Source organism: Polypterus senegalus, chromosome 8, assembly GCF_016835505.1.
Source record: "Polypterus senegalus isolate Bchr_013 chromosome 8, ASM1683550v1, whole genome shotgun sequence".
Classification (NCBI taxonomy): domain Eukaryota; kingdom Metazoa; phylum Chordata; class Cladistia; order Polypteriformes; family Polypteridae; genus Polypterus; species Polypterus senegalus.
In genome coordinates, this window is record NC_053161.1 from 180961609 (window position 1) to 180982090 (window position 20482).

Genomic DNA, 20482 nt, shown 5'->3' on the forward strand with positions numbered 1-20482 from the left:
CTTCATCAAGAACACGGGGACACAGATGGAAACTTGTTAAGGGTAAATTTCGCACAAACATTAGGAAGTTTTTCTTTACACAAAGAGCGATAGACACTTAGAATAAGCTACCAAGTAGTGTGGTAGACAGTAAGACGTTAGGGACTTTCAAAACTCGACTTGATGTTTTTCTAATGAATGATTTGACACCAGTCAGTCCAACGTGAATGCAGGAGACCCTGTCAGGTATATAGCGCCTTACTTTATAAGAATGGCAGTGGTCTCATGTTCACACTGCACTTCAGTGAAAAGTCAGAATACAAGTGGCCATTGAACCTTTGTGTTGTTTTTCCTCCTGTCTGTCAGTCTGTCTGTCTCTCCTCATGTCCTCACTTCTCTCTCTTCTTCTCCACAGCCTTAGGTATTGTGGTCTCACCTCCAGATGTTGTTCAGCTCTCTCCTCAGCTCTTTCTGCTTCACACTCACAACTGACTGAACTGGACCTGAGTGACAACAACATGGAGGATTCAGGAGTGGATCAGCTGTGTGAGGGGCTGAGGAGTGAAAACTGCAAATTAGAGAAACTGACGTAAGTGAACAACAAGAATGTGTCTGTGTTTGTGTATCTGTGTGTTTATGGACACTTTGTTCAGTGTGTCATAAAATCACTCCGCACTTAACATCTCCATTTGCTTGTTTGTGTTCATATTGCTTGGCTCATACTCAAACTTAACTATTGATGTCTCAATTTCAAAGGAGTGTTATGGCTGTGGCCACCAAGGCCATCGCAAACCTTTTAAGAGCATGGGGATCAGAGAGGCCACAGAGGAGTCACAGGATGGCTTTAATTCAACATATTTCAATGTCTTTAAAATGGACAAATGGGAATTAGCACAAAACAACTGCAAAAAATAAGGACAAACTCGGGTTCAAGCCTGACCCCACACGACTGGACCAAGACAAAGAAATGGGAGGACTAGAAAAAGGCCTGGAAAGCACAGCCTGGAGTAAAGGAGGAGAGAGGACAAGAGGAACAGCTGAGACAAGCTTGGGGACAATTCTGTGCACATGGCTGTGTGACAAGTGACAACTGAAATGTAAAGTTGCTCAACCCACCAGACAGGCCAGCTGGACCAGTCCAATGGCAGATAAAAAAGACCACCGGACATTCACAAAGCTGCTGTTCACTTCCACTACACCACATTAGGGGTGACTCAGGACAAACTGACACAATGTGACTGCACTTTCATGACATTTCCTATCCATTTATTCACGAAGAAAAGGATATTGATATTGTAATGTGATAACAAGTGAAGCAGAGGCCCATTTAAAGTTATCATGAAATGAATCTGATATATCTAAAAATGTATTTTAGGACTTTCAAATTAAAGTGAATTTCAAGATATCTTAAAATAATTTCCCATATGGCAAGCCAAATGAATATTTAGAGGCACAGTCATATAAAAAAGTTTGGGAACCCCTCTCATCCTGCATAATAATTTACTTTCAACAAAAAAAGATAACAATGGTAGGTCTTTTATTTCCTAGGAACATCTGAGTACTGGTTTATTTCCGAACAAAGATTTTTAGTGAAGCAATATTTAGTTGTATGAAATTAAATCAAATGTGAAAAACTGGCTGTGCACAAATGTGGGTCCCCTTGTCATTTTGCCGATTTGAATGCCTGTCACTGCTCGGTGCTGATGACTTTCAACACCACATTGGTTGGATTAGCTTGTTAAGCCTTGAACTTCATAGACTGGTGTGTCCAATCATGAGTGGTAAAAGGTATTTAAGGTGGTCAACTGCAAGTTGTGCTTCCCTTTGACTCTCCTCTGAAGAGTGACAGACAGCATGGGATCCTCAAAGCAACTCTCCAAAGATCTGAAAACAAAGATTGTTCAGTCTCATGGTTTAGGAGAAGGCTACAAAAAGTCATCTCAGTGGTTTAAACTGTCAGTTTCAACTGTAAAGAATGGAATCAGGAAATGAAAGGCTCAGGCACAGTTGCTGTTAAACCCAGCAGGTCTGGCAGGCCAAGAAAAATATAGGAGTGGCATATGCACAGGATTGTGAGAATGGGTACAGACAACCCACAGATCACCTCCAAAGTCGTGCAAGAACATCTGGCTGCAGATGGTGTATCTGTACATCGTTCTACAATTCAGCGCAATATGAACAAAGAACATCTGTATGGCAGTGTGATGAGAAAGAAGCCCTTTCGGCACTCGCACCACAAACAGAGTAAACATTGTATGCAGATGCTCATTTAGATAGATAGATAGATAGATAGATAGATAGATAGATAGATAGATAGATAGATAGATAGATAGATAGATAGATAGATAGATACTTTATTAATCCCAAGGGTTTAGACAAGCCAGATTCATTTTGGAAGAAAGTGCTTTGGACTGATGACACAAAAATGGAGTTATTTGGTCATAACAAAAACATGGCTTTGCATGGTGGAAGAAGAACACCACATTCCAAGAAAAACACCGGCTACCTACTGTCAAATTTAGTGGCGGCTCCATCATGCTGTGGGGCTGTGTGGTTAGTTCAGGGTCTGTGGCCTTGTTAAAGTTGAGGGTCGGATGAATTCAACCCAATATCAACAAATGTTTCAGGATAATGTTCAAGCATAAGTCACAAAGTTGAAGTTACAGAGGGGTTGGATATTCCAACAAGGCAATAACCCAAAACACAGTTTGAAATCTACAAAGGCGTTCATGCAGAGGGAGAAGTACAATGTTCTGGAATGGCCGTCACAGTCCCCTGACTTGAATATCATCGAAGATCTTTGGGATGATTTGAAGCAGGCTGTCCATGTTCGGCAGCCATCTGATTTAACTGAACTGGAGAGATTTTGTATGAAGAATGGTCAAAAATACCTCCATCCAGAATCCAGACACTCATCAAAGGCTATAGGAGGACAGCGTCTAGAGCAGGGGTCTCCAACCTTTTTTCCCTTCAGAGCTACTTTTACAAAATGAAAATGGCCGAGAGCTACTCATGTTTTCTAACGTTTATTCTCATAGCTTATTTCAACCCAAACAAGCTGAATACGCTTGTTTTGCCTGAATATTTTCAAAATGTTGGTGTCTGCAACTCACATTTTGCATTAAAACATCACAAAAATATTTAGTTCACCTGCAAGTGCATTCTGTACGTCTGTATGCATTTTCTAGTGTGTCTCACACTATTGAATTAAAACCTGAATGCTGTCAAAATTCTAAATACACAGATATGACTTATTCATTTGTCATTTTGTCACATGTCACTGTGTCACTTTATTCACATGTGTGTGACGTGTTTTTGAGTTGGTTAGATGACTGACACTGCCTGGAGTCAACAAAAGAGGTGTATGGTGGAGTGTAGCCACTGAGGTTCACTCTTATGGAGTCATTTTAATGTTCATCTGTCAGTCTTCTTCTGAACTTTGATTTCATGACATTCATGTCAGACTCACAGAGGTATGGAGACCCAAACAAAGCAAACATTTTCAGAGCTGTTTGTTGAAAAATGTTATAGTTATCTGGCTCTACTAAGCTCCAGAAATACTGAGAATGCTGTTGAGACTTTAACTGCACATTATTTTGAAGGTTTACTAATATATAATATATAAAATCCAATGTCTGTCTGTATGTCTGTCTATTTATAAACAAGAGAACTACTTAAAGAATTTAGATCTGTTTTTTTCTATAATTTGCTTGAACATTCCAGTTGATTTTGTGACTACTCTAATTTCGCAGTGTATCATAGTTCACTTGCGGTACCGATTTATTTGTGCGAATCCAAGAAACACGCGGTGGGCCGACAGGAGGTGCATTCCTCACTCATTCGCCAGCTTCGTTGCATAGTCCTTAACTCTGCTTAGCTAGCGAACAAGAGAACAATTGAATTCAACTTTGTTTGATATTTAAAATAAAGTGTTACTTAGGTGTTGATGAGTTTGAGTCCGGATATTCTCTTAAGTGTATGCCACATTGAAAAGAGAGATTGAAATTCAGATTGTGGATCGTAATTTTGTTTTAAAAGGATCGTGATTTGATTTATTTTTAAAGATCGCCCACTACTAATTTGACTAATCAAGTTTTTAAATTTATAGGATTCATTAACCCTTTGGCAAGCTACTTGGAAAAATGTTGTGAGCTACCAGTAGCTCGCGAGTGACATGTTGGAGATCCCTGGTCTACAGGCTGTTATATTTGCCAATGGAGGCTCAACTATTGGTGTCATATTTCTGTTGAGGTGTCTACATTTATGCACCTGTCTAATTTTGTTACGATGCATATTGCATATTTTCTGCTAATCCAATAAACTTAATGTCACTGCTGAAATACTACTGTTTCCATAAGGCATGTCAGATATTAAGTGAAAGCTGCTACTTTGAAAGCTCAGCTAATGATAAACAAAAATCCAAAGAATTAAGAGGGGTTCCCAAACGTTTTCATATGACTGTATCTCGAAATATAATTAAGATATCTTAAAAACATTTACAAAATCTTCAAATTCACTGTTGTTTGAAAAATGTAAAATAACTTTTTGGATATCTCAAATTCATTTCAGGATACCTTAAATTGGGTCTCTGATCTACTTGAGAAATCTTAGAATGCATTTCAAGATATCTCAATAGCATTTTCAGATATCTCCAATACAAGTTCAGATATCTGAAATACATTTCAAGATATCTCAAGTAACTTCCTGAGCATTTCAAGATGTCTCAGATACATGAAAGAATCTTGAATCTTGAAAGAGTAAGACATTTTACAGGAAGCGGTTTTGAGGTATCTTGAAGGGGTTTTGAGATATCTTGTAATGCACAAGGAGTTATTTTAAGATATTTGAAAATGTATTTTGGATATCTTGAAAGGCATGTGAGATATTTTACATTTTATTCCAGATATCTTATAATGATAATGAAATTATTTTGAGATCTCAGAATGAACTTTTAAATATCTTATAAAGTAAGTTTCATTTTAAGATATCTGAAATTCATTTTCAAATATCTTTACATGTTAATTTGGCTTGCCATATGTAGATGTATTTTAAGATATCTTGAAATGTATTTGAGGTATCTCAAAATACACAGGTTCTTATTTCAAGATATCTCTAATTGTATTTCAGATTCCTCATTTTCCAACTTGCTTAGTCCTGAATAGGGTTGCAGGGAGTGCTGGAGAAAATCCCAGCTTGCACAGGGCACAAGGCAGGAACAAACCATCAACAAGATGTCAGTCCATTGCAGGGTTAACACACACCCCTCAGTCACATAAACTAGCCAATTTAGTATCACACATGCACGTCTTTGGAGTGGGGGTGGCAACCAGAGCACCTAAAGGAAACCCACACAAACACGGGAAGAGAATACAAACTGCATGCAGGGAGGACCCGGGACGTGAACCCTGGTCTTCATACTGATAGGCAACAGTGCAACCACTGTGTCACCGTGCTACACATATCTTGAAATTCATTTCAGAGATCTCAAAATAGTATTAGTATTAGTGTATTATTTCTAGATATCATGAAATCTGTCTGAAATATCATAAAATTAATTTCCAGAAATCTTAAACAGCATTTAGAGTTATTTCTAAATGTTAATTTGGCTTGACATAGTAGTTGCATGCATTACCCAGGTTGGTGAATCTCCAATTCTTTGACACAAGGATACTTTTCTCTCAACACATACCACAAAAACACCTGATTGTGCATATTACTGGGTTTTCTCAGTAAACTCAGAACATGAAAAGCTGTTGATTAAACAACAACCCTCTCAACCACCAGCAACCACCTAGCAGAGGATATGCGGAATTAATTTTTTTTTTCCTAGAAATTTTTAATTAAATTGTAAATAGCATGCAGAGACATTCAGAATTAATGCAAGGAACGGTCACCAGTTGGACTAAACATATTTCTTCTTTCATGAATGGAGTAAATTTAGCTGAAAGTAAAACACAATTTATTACATTTATTTTTTGTTATAAGAGAAACATTGAGATTTGCTCGAAATTCAATTGTTCAAATCATTTCACTCCTCACTATTTGACACTAATGTCAAAAAGTGTCTGAAATTTACCAAAAGTAATCCTCGTGAATAAAGAGTGGTTTGGAAACTGCTGATGGTGAGCTCAATGGCTTGATGGACTCTGAAAAACTGGAGGGCCTGTCGATGTCTCTTATGCCCTGTTGTCCTGCCAGCGGAAAGGACATTGAACATCACAATGTAGTATGCTCTGTACCACAGATGTGTGTTCTTACATGATATTACATGACAATTGGACAGGAAATAATGCTGAGACTGAGACATACTGATGTCATCCTTGAAAATGGATGAGAAGTGGCTGAGAAATTTGTGCTCTGAGGTGTGAGAGTTAATTAAAAATACATTTTGATTCTAAAAACTTTGTGTTTGGGTTGCCACTAAGGAGCCATGCAGGAAATGTAAAAATTTCTTTCCCTGTTAAAAGGTTTATTTATGCCTTTCTTTTGCCAGGAGTAAAAAGTGCTGAGAGTTTGGTTGAGCATTTGTAAAAGTTACTTGTACTTGTTCTTGTTATTTGTATTCCAACTTCTGTCGCCAAGGCAGTGCAGTAAGCAACAGTAGCTGACACTGACATCTCTAAGTAAATAACTGGTGTCTTATTAATAACAGAAAAAACAATTCATTATTGGGGATAAAAGTCAGTGGCTGACTTGAAAGCAATAAAGAAAAGAGCTCAGCTGACAGGCGAGTAGCAGTAAGACGTCAATCAAACATAAGTGGTTGTAGGAGTAGACAAGACAATAATAAATGAACCCACAGTGTATATTAAGTAAGTGTGTTTTTCTAATTGAGCAGTTCTTAGCAGTCAAGAAAGTAGAGAAGTTAAGAGAGCAACAGTTTAAAGAAAATTAAATACAAAGAAATACAAAGGAATACAAATAGTGTGAGTCGGGAGCTTGTAAGTAAGTAATAAGAGGAGTGCAAAGTTAAGAGAAGAGACAGGGAAAAGTAAAAAAAAAAAAAAAATGTAGTAATAATCCACAGTCAAATTTTAATAATGAGGCCAGTGCAGTGTAACCCCTGTTGGATGTGAAACATTTTAGAGGACGGGTTGGAGGATCCTGTAGTCTTCTATGATGGCTACATCTGCTGAAGATACCAGCTGATCCAGCACCTCAAGCTCAGAGTCGCTAAAAAAGGAGGAGGAGATGGCTGGCCTACATTGTAGTAGAGAATTGGTGGACCTGGCCCAGGTGTCCTATAGAGAGAAAGTGTGTACTAGGTGACGCTGGAGGAGATTCCAGACCAGAGAAGTAGAGAAAGGCGGATCACGGTCACAAGGTGCAAGGTAAAAAGTGCACACTGTCTGGGGGCATCAACCCCAGAACTGGAAGTGTGAAATTGTTTTCAGGTCCTTGCAGAGCTAGACGGTACCTCTGAAGATTCTAAGGTGGTAGACAGGCATGAGGATCCCCAACGGGCCATCAAATAACAGTTCCTGGAAAGAGAGAGGTTGTGATAGTTGGAGGCTCAGTCATTATAGGAATTGATGCACATTGCATACAACGTGATTCCTGATTTTAAGAAAGCCCTCCCCTTCCTTTTGATTGCTTTGGTAAAATTCATTATGGGGTACTTGGTGTTAAGAGTTTTTACTTTAAATGATGTGTCAGGCTGTTGGGCTTGGCAGCTATTATGTGAAGTGATGAGATGAGCTGATTGTTACATGCAGGCTCAGTCAGCTCATCTCTTTTGATATTATGCAGGTTGTTTGGCGGGAACCTGTGCCCACGGGGATAAAAGGAGCCTGAGTAGGTTAGATTGGGAGGAAAGAGTGAAAAAGAGAATGGAGGGAGGTGATATCAGAGGTAAGAAAAAAGAAATGTCAGGTTCAAGGCAGAGCTGGTGCAGTGGAGAGGAAGCCTGGTGGTGAGGGAAGTCAACCCGGTACTGAGCCACAAAGGGAGGCAGACATGACCAACCATTCGGAGAAGTACTTCGGATGCTGAGTAACAAAGATGGTTTTATACCAATGATGTTAGAAAGAAACTTTCATTACTCACTTATCAGCACACCGACATGTGTTACCAAAAAAGTTCACTTACTCTTCACAAGGGCCTTAATACTCCCAATAGGGACACAACACCACAATGCTACAAATAGGAGTGAAAGATAAAGAACTTAACAACATCATCTCTTTTGGATAAGAAAAAACAATTAAACTGCAGTACACACCAAATATTTATTTAAATGCACAGAACTAATGATTACTCTTCTTCAAATAAAAAAAAATAAAAAAAAATGCCTATGCTAGTCACTTACTGTGCCATATTCCGTCTATAAGTCCTTTTAAATATACAAAAGGAGACGTCTCTTTTTTCAGACAGTCAGCAAGCTGGTCCTTTGTAGATGACCACAAAACACATTGGACTTTTTAATCTTGAAGACGTTCTTTTATCCCACTTAATTCTTGATGAAGTCTTTTCTCTGTTACAGACCTGATGGATTGAATCACACCAAGTAAGCAGTAGGTGTCTGTCCTGTTTTTGACTTTAGTTGTTCTAGTTAGGTGCTTTGAGGGGAGCGTCCCTTTTTAAGAATTTAGAAGAGACTACAGCAGTGGGCTGAAGATTCTCTATATAGCTAACTTGGTGCATATATATTTCTCCATTGACACTTAGAACTTCTAGTCCCACATAGCCGAAGTGCTCATACCCTTCATCACCATCCTGCAAAGTTGATCTGAGGTATGGAATAACTGAGATAGAAAAGTTATGTGCACCCACCCATATAAAGTCATTAACATGGCATATAAGAATTCCATTCACAGTATCATCTTCATCTAACCAGTACAAAAAAACTGCAGGATCCATTTGTGCCACATTTCCACCCATCTTTAGCATGATCTCCTTGACTTTATTATACCAGTAAAGTGGAACATCTATGAGACCACAAACGTTTTCTGAGCCTCCACAGTTTTTCCCGACACAGCGTCAAACCCTGTAGAAAAGCACATTTGACGTCCAAGGAATGAACTGTCCATTGTCTTTGACAGATGAAAGCTAAAAGAACTTTGAGAGGTTTTGAGCCCATTAAGTCCATCAAACTCTCTCGCCACTGTGGTGTGCTTTGGGTTTTTCTCCTTCTGAAGTCTGTTTTGGAGTGTGTGACCAGCTAAGGTGACTGGGGCAGAAACTGATGTGAAGGAAGACTGCTGTTGCTGGTGGTCTCTTTTCTTGCTGACGAGAACATAAATGGCAAGCAGAGGAGATGTCAGTTTTAGAAGGTGAAACAAAACTCTTGTTATGTTTAATGGACCAAATCTGACTGTGATGTTCCCCTTATTTTTTATCTATATCACATTTAATGAAGTGATACAAAACATGATAAAACTGGATGTGATGGACCCAATAAAACACACCTTTTCAGCCCAATAGACAATTTTTTTTTTGCAGTTGTGTCACACGCTTGCTCCATGTCAAGTCTGCGGGTCCAACATCAGACTGCATGCTCTGGGTGGCCGGCAAGTTTTCAAGAGCCCCACCCAGAAAGACAGGGGTAGCTCTGGACACTGCAGCTGAGTCAGTTACCCTCATTTGGTTTCTTCTCAGAGCTGCAGGTTGTAAAGGAGAGACAGTCAGTGTGAGCGCCCCATCTCATCTCAGAGTGGTATCACTTACCTCAGCAGAGACAGGAAGGTCATCTCCAGGTACACATGCATGACAATACATATAACTGTCTGTTATGTTTTCACGTATTTTTCATAATTGTTTTCATTATACTTGTTTTTATTTATTGCTGCATTTATCTGGAAGTTTTTGTTGTTTTGTAACCGTGTTCTTCTTCATTACTTAAATAATATTCATGATTGTTTATATTGTATTCTTTTTGGTTTATTATTTCTTTACATGAATATGCATTCTCTTTAATAATTAATATCTAGTTTATGTTTTTTGCCATTTTATTTAATTACTCTTTACAATTTTGTTATGATATACCACTGTGTTTTATGAGTTATTATAAATTTCTTTGTGTTCATTTCACTTATTCTGTCTGTTTTTGGGTGGCACAGTACCAGTGCTGGTGCCTTGCAGTATGGAGATGATGGTTCAAGCTCTGAGTGCTCTCTGTGTGGAGCTCACGTGTTCTCTGTGTGGTTTTCTTCCACAGTCAAAGAACATGAAGGTTATGGGACTTGGTGTTGTTGAAGTAGAACTTGTGTGTGTGTGTTTGTGTATGTTCACCCTGTGATGGACTGGCACCCTGACCAGGTGTTGATCCTACTTCATACGCAATGACTGATATGAAAAACCTTGTCCGGTACGGGAGATGGACATCTGAGGCAGAATCTGTTAGCAGTGGTGTTATTTTTCCGATTATTTTTTTAATAATTTCAAGGTATCCTGTGTTTTTTCAACCGTTTTGGTGCGTTCAATTATAGTATATACAGTGTCATAAATACGAGTCCAAGACATTATAAAAGTTTGGGGCATCCACCCATATATTGTTTTTCCCAGCTGCAAAAGGGTTTTATGAATCAAATACACGATGTGCTTATCACAGAGTCCAAAACAGAACTGCTATAGTAGCCCAAGATGGAGGCTTTAAAGGTCTGCAAAAAAACTGATGTCAGCAAAGAGGCCGGAACCAGAAGTGATGTCATCAAAGGGGCCAGCTTTGGAAGTGACGTCATCAAAGGGGCCGGCTTCGGAAGTGACGTCTTCTGAGGCACCGGAACCTTGCAGGATTTCCCAGGAAAGGTCTGTAGAGAACTGAGAAAGACAGTCAGCGCACTCCACCGCCCCCTGGTCAGATGTTTTATTACAATTACTCAAGCCCTTTAGCTGCCTCCTACTCGCATGTGTGTGATAAGGCCCCCCCCTTCAGCCCAAACCCATCGGGTTGGGCGTCCTGTACTGAGAGGTCGTGGGCATGAGAGAGAGCATCAGTGTTGGCATGGAGAGAACCCTTACGATGAATAATCGAAAACTTGTAAGGTTGAAGGTCAAGAAACCACCTAGTGACCTGTGGACTCGACTCCTTGTGAAGGGCCATCAACTGTAAAGGAGCATGATCCGTCACTAGAGCGAACTCCTGGCCCAAGAAGTAGTACCTCAACTGCGTAATCACCCATTTGATTGCAAGGGCTTCCCTTTCCACCACTGCGTACCTGGTCTCCCGAGCCAACAGTTTCCGGCTCAGATACATGACGGGGTGTTCAACACCATCGACGCTTTGGCTCAGCACAGCACCCAGGCCTGTGTCCGAAGTGTCCGTCTGGTGAATAAAAGGGACAGAAAAATTAGGAGCTTTTAATATTGGTGCTGACGTAAGAGCCTGTTTCAAGTCACTAAATGCAGCGTCCGCCTTGTCAGTCCATACCACATGATTAGGAGCCCTCTTCTTTGTAAGATCAGTCAAGGGCGCCACTCTCTCTGAAAACTGAGGTAGAAACCGGTGGTAGTACCTGGCCAACCCGAGAAAGGCTTGGATTAGCCTCTTGGTTCGCAGACAGGACCATTTAACAATGGCATCTATTTTTGAACACTGTGGTTTTACGGTACCCCGATCCACAAGGTAGCCAAAATATTTAGCCTCTTTCAATCCAAAGAAACATTTCTTGGTATTAATAAGAAGCCTCCTAGTGTCCGCAATACCGCAGTGACCTGCTGTACATGTTCCTTCCATGTGCTGGAATAGATGACAACGTCATCCAGATAGGGAGCACTATGCGCATTATGGGGTTGGAGCACTTTGTCCATCAGACGCTGGAAAGTCACAAGAGCCCCATGTAACCCGAATGGAAGAACCTGATACTGCCAGTGTCCGCTTGGAGTGCTAAACACGCTCTTGACCATCGCGAAGTCTGTTAAAGGAATCTGCCAGTACCCTTTTGTCATTTCAAGTGTGGTCAAAAGTTCAGCTTGTCCAAGTCTCTCGAGGAGGTCATCCACGCGAGGCATGGGATAAGCATCAAAAAGGGAGACCTGGTTAGGCCGAAGGAAGTCATTGCAAAACCTCCAGCTGCCGTCAGGCTTACTAACCAACACAACTGTGCTGGACCAGAGACTATAACTTTCCTCAATCACTTCTAGTTCCAGCATTCGCTTGATTTCCGGGCTCCACTTCTGTTTTCTTTGCCTCAGGAAGTCTATAGGGGCGCTCCTGGACTATAACCTCTGGTTCAGTCACTATGTTGTGCGCAATCAGAGAGATCCTTCTGGGTTTTTCACTCACCGGACAGGATAGCTGAGTCCAGCTCCCGTTTTTGTCTATAAGTTAATTCCTCGCCGAAATTAAGGGTGTCTATGTGAGCAAAGAATGAGCAGGGCTGAGCGGAGGTGGGATCTGGTTCCCTCTCCTTCCACAGCTTCAGCAAGTTCACTTTATAAACCTACTCAGTTAGTCTACGATTGGGTTGCTTTACCAAATAGTCGTCCAATCCTTTTCTCTCTTTAATTTCACAAGGGCCTTGCCAATGGGCAAGCAATTTAGAATGGGAAGTGGGAACTAATACCATGACATGATCCCCCGGCTGGAATTCTCGAAGTGTCATGCCACAATCGTAATAACGGGCCTGTGCTGCTTGTGCCTCATCCATATGACTTTTTAAAATAGGTCGGATTTTGTGGTCTCGTCCGATGCGAGAGATGGACGTCTGAAGTGGAGCTCCACTAGCAGCGGTGTTATTTTTCATATTATTTACTTATTATCCTGAGATATCCTGTATCTATTCAATCCAAGGAGACTGCTACAGTATATGTAAGCATATACTGTATAAACGTGGCCAACAAGAAAGGGGGTCTGAAAGAATCGAAAATTAAAGGTGCACCCAAGCTAAGATCAGCAAGCCCTAGTTCAAGATACAGCCTTTCAGAGACAGACCAGGATCAGATGGGCGAAAATACAGACTCCTCGGGACCACGGTCCACTACACCGTTGCCGGCTGAGACTGAAAAGGGGAGCGAATGTACGATCGTGAGTGCAGATCTCGATAGCTGGCCGATCGGAGAAGAACACCTGAAACTGGAAAAGGTTACAGTAGAGCCTGCCGCCTCACCAACGGTACAAAAAAGCACTTATTATGCTTATTTTGGACAAATTTCTAACACTATCCCCCGGGTTTATTGTCTAGGTGTATCATCTTAATGCACTAAGATTGCTGAAGACTATATACATTTTAATTGCACTTTTTTTTTTTGACTATATTGCTAATAGATCTCTCTATCTTTAAATCCTAAAATGCTGCTGCATGGGGGCTTGTTTTGCTTTGGATGTGCTAGGTCTCTGGGTATGTCAGAGGACTGCGACTGTGTGAAGTAGGTTCTAGCCTCACTTGGGGAGGCAAAAGGGAGGGTGGGGGGGGGAGAGAAAGAGAGCAAGCTTGATCTATACCTAATCTATCCTCTTAATCTTTATAATTATAACTACCAACATAATAATAAGCTGCATGGCAACAACTCTCAACAAATCACAAATTATTGAGAAAGAAAGTACTCTCTCACCTAACAGGTCTAAATGCTAAAATAGTATTTTTACAGGAGACCCACTTACTAGGCAAGGATCAGTTCCGGCTGCAAAAAGACTGGACTGGCCAAATGTTCCATTCTAGTTTTACAAAGAAAACTAGAGGTGTGGGAATTCTCATACATAGAACAGTACCATTTGTAGCATCAGATGTAGTATTGGATCCTGAAGGGAGATATGTAATGGTCATGGGAGACTTATCTAACTGTAAAATGATTTTGATAAATGTTTATGCACCTAATGTTGATGATAAGGAATTTATACAAAATTTATTTGCATCCATTCCCAATCTGAACACTCATGAAGTTATAATGGCTGAGGACTTTAATTGTGCTCTAAATCCACTTTTAGATAGGACTTCTTCCACAGGGGGAATGGCATCTAACACCGCAAAGATAATTACAAAGTTTATAACTGATCACAACTTATCAGACCCCTGGAGGTTTTTAAACCCAAATTCAAGAACATATTCTTTCTACTCACCAGTACATCATTGCTACTCAAGGATTGATTACTTCTTTATAGACAATAACTTTTTGCCTATGATTAAATCTTGCAAATACGATGCTATTGTTATTTCTGACCATGCACCTATGATCTTGGAGCTAAAATTACTAAGCCCCATACACTCACCCTGCAGATGGCGCCTCAACCCGCTTCTATTAGCAGACGAATTGTGGAATTTATATCCAAACAAATCAAATTATTTCTAGAGACAAATACATCCCCCGAGATCTCTGCAGGAATACTCTGGGAAACTCTTAAGGCCTTCTTAAGAGGACAGATTATCTCATATCTTTCCCACAGAAATAAATCAAGCCAAGAAAGTAGCAGAGATAAAAAGCGAAATTACTAAAATAGATGAAGAACATGCCAGACTACCAAGTGAGACTCTACATAGGAAAAGGCAGGCTCTACATTCAGAACTAAACCTCTTGACAACTAAAGAAACTGAACAACTAATTTATAAATCCAGACATCATTACTACAGTATGAACATGGAGAGAAAGCTAATAAGCTTTTAGCTTAACAAATTCACAAGCAAGAAGTGCAATGCAATCTCAGTAATCACCAACGAATAGAGATAAAATCATGAACACAAAAATATAATGCACACTTTCAGAGACTACTATAAATCCCTATATACTACTGAGTTTAAAGAAGACAATACACAATCTAATGCATTTCTGGATACATTACAGATACCACAAATAGACACTTTTAGTGTGGAGGAACTTGAGAAACCTCTGGCATTATCAGAATTACTAGATGCTATAAAGTCACTCCAAGGTGGAAAGCAGCAGGCCCTGATGGCTACCCTGCAGAATTTTACAAGAAATTCTCCTCTCAGCTAGCTCCCTCCTATTAGCAACATTTACAGAAGCCAGAGATAACCAATCTCTTCCTCAAACCTTTGCCAAGCACTAATCACTGTTTTCCAAAACAAAATAAGGACTTATTACAATGTGCATCATACAGACCAATTTCACTTCTGAATAACAACGTTAAAATACTCTCTAAAATCATAGCTAGAAGGATGGAGAAAGTGCTCCCCTTGGTAATATCACAAGACCAAACTGGATTTATTAGGGGCCACACTTATCTTCAAATCTTGACGCCTGTTTAATGTAATATACTCACCAACTAAATCAAACACCCCAGAAATATTATTATCATTGGATGCAGAAAAGCATTCACATGATTGAATGGAAATACCTTTTACTACATTGGAAGTTTGGGTTTGGCCCGAACATTTGTGCATGGATTAAATTACTGTATACTAACCCAGAAGCTTCAGTTTGCATCAACAACATTTGCTCAGACTACTTTAAACTAGAACGTGGCACTAGACAAGGATGGCCCTTGTCACCGCTGTTGTTTGCAATTGCCATTGAACCACTGGCAATACATTGTCGAAATACTGATCAGATAAAGGGGATTAGCAGAGAAGGACTGGAACAGAAAATCTCATTATATGCAGATGATATGGTACTGTATATATGGACCCAGAAAATTCTGTGCCTGCAGTCTTAACAGCACTCACAGAATTTCAAAAGATCTCTGGTCTCAGAATTAATCTGAATAAAAATGTACTCTTTCCAGTGAATTCTCAAGCATATAATATTAGATTAGATACCCTACCTTTTATCATTGCAGAACAGTTTAAATACTAGGGTAAACATCACAAGTAAACATAAAGCTCTTTATCAGCAAAATTTCGCCATCTACATGGAAAAAATTAAACAAGACTTGCATAGATGGTCAACCCTTCATCTCACACTAGCTGGAAGAATTAACACTGTTAAGATGAATATTCTTCCTAAGCTCCTTTTTTATTTCAAAACATTCCAATATACATTAATAAATCATTTTTTAAGCAATTAGATTCAACAATAACCTCATTTATTTGGAATTCAAAACATCCACGCATCAAAAGAGCGACCCTACAAAGACAAAAGGCAGAAGGCGCATGGCTCTACCTAACTTCCAGTTTTATTACTGGGCAGCAAATATACAGCATAAGAACCTGGACACAAATAGAATAACATATACAGGCATGGTCCGCAATAGAAGTAAAATTCTGCAGTACTTCTTTGTATTCCTTGCTCTGTGCTCCAATAAACACACATTATCGGCAATATACTAATAACCCAATTGTGCTCCACTCACTTAGAATCTGGAACCAATGTAGAAAGCATTTTAATATATATTTAATTATATATTGAGCACATCTGTCTCGACTAAAACTCTCCAAAATGTTTCCAGGGCATGATTCAACCTGCGAACACTGCACACTAGTTTCATCCTCACTGGGTCACATGTTCTGGGCCTGCACCAAATTATCATCATTCTGGATGAAAAATTTTAATTACTTTTCAGGCAGCCTTGGTCTCACAATCCTTCCTAACCCATTAACAGCTGTGTTTAGGGTTCTTCCAGATGGGTTTAAGGTGGAGAAAGACAAACAAACTGTGACTGCATTCACTACACGTTTGGCACGCAAACTTATTCTGATAAACTGGAAGAACCCAAACTCTCCTCTTTTAAGTCAGTGGGAAACTGATGTGTTATACTATTTGAAATTGGAAAAAATCAAATACTCAGTTAGAGGATCCGTACAGACTTTTTTCAAAACATGGCAGGATCTAATCAGTAATATTTTAAAATAATCTCATAAAGCACAGAGAATTTATTAATTTAGGTATGTTTACAGGTCTTAAATTTCATGCTGTTTAGCTTGCTCTCTCTCTCAGGGGTGGGGATCGATTTGTTCTTAACTCAATTTTTCTTTTTGTAAAAACTTGATTGATTTGTATGGAATTCAATATAATTAATAAAAAGGAAAAAAAAAAAAGGTTGGATTTTCCCAAATTTATCACGTAACTGTGTGATATTTTCCAAAATAATTGTAGAGGGAAGAGCCTCTCCTTCTCAACCTTCTTTCAAAATATCCAATATACCTCAGGGTTGTCATCCGTATAACAATTCAAAAGGAGAGAACCCCATAGAGGCTTGTGGGACTTCCTGATAGGCAAAGAGAATGAGGGGGAGTTGATACCAATTCCTCTCCTCCCTGCTGACCACCTTGCGAAGCATCTCCTTGAGAGTCTGATGAAATCTCTTCACTTGACCATAGGTTTGTGGATCGTACACCGCAGTCTTTTAAGTGTTTTATTTTCAGTAACTTGGCTGTTTCCCTGAACATCTCCGAGTTAAAAGGTGTTCCTTGGTCTGTTAGGACTTCTTTAAGAATACCGACACGCGCAAATACTCCTAACTAGTTACCCTGCGATTGCTTTAGATATACAGTAGCTGAGTGCAAGGGAACAGCTTCTGGATATCGGGTCGCATAATCCACAAGGACTAATATATATTTACAGTATGTCCACGTGGTGAGGGCTCCAAGGGTCCTACAATATTGACCCCTATTCATTCAAAGGGGACATCAATTAAAGGAATGGGAACGACAGGAGCACGGTCCCTCCTAGGAATTTGCCGCAATTTATATTCTGGACAAGAATTACAAAAATGGCAAACCTCCTCCTTAATTAGTGGCCAATAAAATCTGAGCTTAATCCGCTCTAAAGTTTTTTCGGAGACTGAATGGCCTTCAAGGAGGTGGGCGTGAGCTAATTCACAAACCTGCCACCGATTGGTTCATTAACAACAGCTTCCGAACCTCCGCCCCATGTTCCGCGACCCGATATCTTAGATCATTTTCTATTACAAAGTGAGGTCATTGTGGCATGGGCTGGTGTGTGCATTGGCCGTTGACAAGGACTACTGCATTTTTTGCAAAATTTAGGGAGTCATCATTCCACTGCTCCCTTTTAAAAGAAGCCAGTGTTTGTTTAAACTGAAAGTAAATGCCTGGAGATAGGGTCCAGTCTGACCTCAAGGGGAGGAGATTTCTCCGGAATCGTCGAGGCGCAGGTGGATGACGTATTGGCCTGCAACGAACCAGGAATCGCCCTATCCTCCTTGTGGGCTTCCGTATCTCTCTCCGCCGGCTGTGTACACGTCGTGGAGACAGCTTGAGATGAGTTATCCCCATCTTTAATGAGGCCTAAGTTTTTAACAGGAGTAGTCAATAGTTTACCGCATTTATTTTCTGACCAGTCCTGCCCTAGAATCACTGGAAAGGGAGGATTAGGGTGGACCACCATGGGAAATTTTTTTAGTGATTCTCCCTGACTCACGAAACACAGGGCGGTGTTGTACATCCGGGTGTCTCTGTGAATACATTTAATACTGGTCTTTTTTTTAATTCTCTCTCGTGGTAAAACATTTTGGCAATCATCAATGGAAACGTTGCTGCTGGAATAAAACAGGGCATGGAGTTTATAACCATTAATGACTACTTATCCTTTATTTGAACACGTCAAGGGGTTGGCAAGAGCACACAAACCATCTCCCCCCTTCCACCTACATCCTGCCTCGCTCCTGAGTAGGTCGCATGCCTAGTGGCCCGGGAACTCAGAAACAGGTTCCGTTGTATGTGTAAGAGACTTATTCAGTAGGATGTGATCTCTAGGAAATCCACTAGAGGGCCGTTTTGCTCTCCCAGATTTTGAGACTGTCTCGGGTGATTTCATAAGCTTTATAAGCTCTTCCATAGAGTGAAAGTTACTCCAGTCCGGCTGGGCAATGTTTTAGGGAGGCCTTTTAAAAAGAGAAGGCAGGCTACCTGTTGAACTGTCTGGCAGGTGGTTAATTCAAATGGCCTTAGCCATACAGCCACCTGCTCCCAGAGGGCCATAGCCTGTTCCTGGACTGATCTCTCTGGATCAAGTACCCAGTTTTTTTTTTTTTTTGCCTGATGGACTGGGGATAGCCCATATAAATCTGGGACATCAGTTCCAATGGGTGTCTCAGTTCTCTCCTTTGAGAGAACATAATAAGCCCTTTTTGTTTCATCCCCAGAAACCAGCCTATGCCTGTATGTCCCCTTCACATTCTCCATTTGGTAAGTTATAAGCCCGGGGTTGTATTTGAGGAGCGGAGCCTGTACTGAGCCTTCCTGACCCCCAAACGCACTTCCCCCCCAGAAACTCGGCCCCGGTACTTTCCTACCTGGTTATTTACATGTCCAAGCCCCGATTTCTTCTGGGACTTCATCCTGCCAACTACGCCACTGTCATAAATACGAGTCCAAGACATTATAAAGGTTTGGGGCAGCCACCCGTATATTGTTTTTCCCAGCTGCAAAAGGGTTTTATGAATCAAATACACAATATCACAGAGTCCAAAACAGAACTGCTATTGTAGCCCAAGATGGAGGCTTTAAAGTTCTGGAGAAGAACTGATGTCAGCAAAGTGGCCGGAATCTGAAGTGACGTCATCAAAGGGGCCAGCTTCGGAAGTGATGTCTTCTGAGGCGCCGGAACCTTTCTGGATTACCCGGGAGAGGTCTGTAGGGAACTGAGAAAGACAGTCAGCGCACTCCACCACCCCCTGGTCAGATGGTTTATTACAATTACTTAGGCCCTTTAGCTGTGTGTGTGGCAACATTCATATACAAGCATGAGTGGTAGGATAAAGACTCCGAAACAAATGGAGAAGACAGCTAAAGCTTCATCCAAATCTAAACCAACATCAAATTCAAGCCAAGGTATATCCTGTCAGACACTGACCTGGAATGGATAGGCGATAGCACAGATTTTTCAGGACTTGACACTGCTGCATCATCCCCAGCTGAGAGCGAAAGTGGGAGCGAATGTGCAAGTGAATTGGGCTGGGAGGACTCGTCAGTTCTAGAAATGAAACTGAAAATGGCCTTACTTTCCATGTTTTCATCTACCCCTCGTGAGCCAATAACATTGGCTGCAACTGGGCTTGCTACTTCACCCGCAGAATTCGGGGAAGACCAAAACGATCTGTCCAAGCTGAAGACAATGATCAACAAAATGACCACCGCCCAAGACATAAAGGAGCTCAAGGATAATCTAAAGAAGGATTTAAATAATATAAGGAATGAAATAAAGGACATACAGAAGACAAATGAGAAACTGCTTCAGGATATTAAGGGTTAGGAAGCTTGTTTAAGTAAACACTTTGAGGCAGCCTTTAAAGGTATGCTAGAAAAAAACGGAGGCAAAAATACAGGAAAATGCATCTAAATTTGAGAATAAACTTAGAGAAGACCCCCTTGAACCTGTGTTAGGATATAGCGGGTTGGACAATGACTGACTGACTGACTGACTGACTGACTGACTTGGAAGACGTTAAGCAAACGTTAAAGACTCGTATAGAAATAGCGGAACAACTGGCATCTATCCTGACAAAAAAAGCAGCAGCTGCAAATTCCAAATGCAAAGTGCTTGGAGACAAACTTGCCTCACTGGAAGATGGATACAGAAGTAATAATATCAGAATTAAAGGTCTCCTTGAGAATCGTGAAAGTCCAAACCCAGTGAAACTGGTAGCTGAACTATTCTCTAAAATAATTGGAGAGAGGAGTTCACCGAGATGGCAGCAGCTTACCGCATACGG

The 20482-nt window shown here is 40.5% G+C and overlaps 1 protein-coding gene across 1 annotated transcript in view; it reads left to right on the forward strand.

Annotated features, from left to right (window-relative positions):
• LOC120533501 (stonustoxin subunit alpha-like) overlaps positions 1 to 20482 on the forward strand; it is a 139463-nt gene that overhangs the window by 112756 nt on the left and 6225 nt on the right. The window contains exons 7-8 of the mRNA XM_039760406.1: positions 395 to 568; positions 9574 to 9671. Of these exons, the coding sequence (XP_039616340.1) occupies positions 395 to 568; positions 9574 to 9671 (272 nt within the window). The remainder of the gene's footprint in view (positions 1 to 394; positions 569 to 9573; positions 9672 to 20482) is intronic.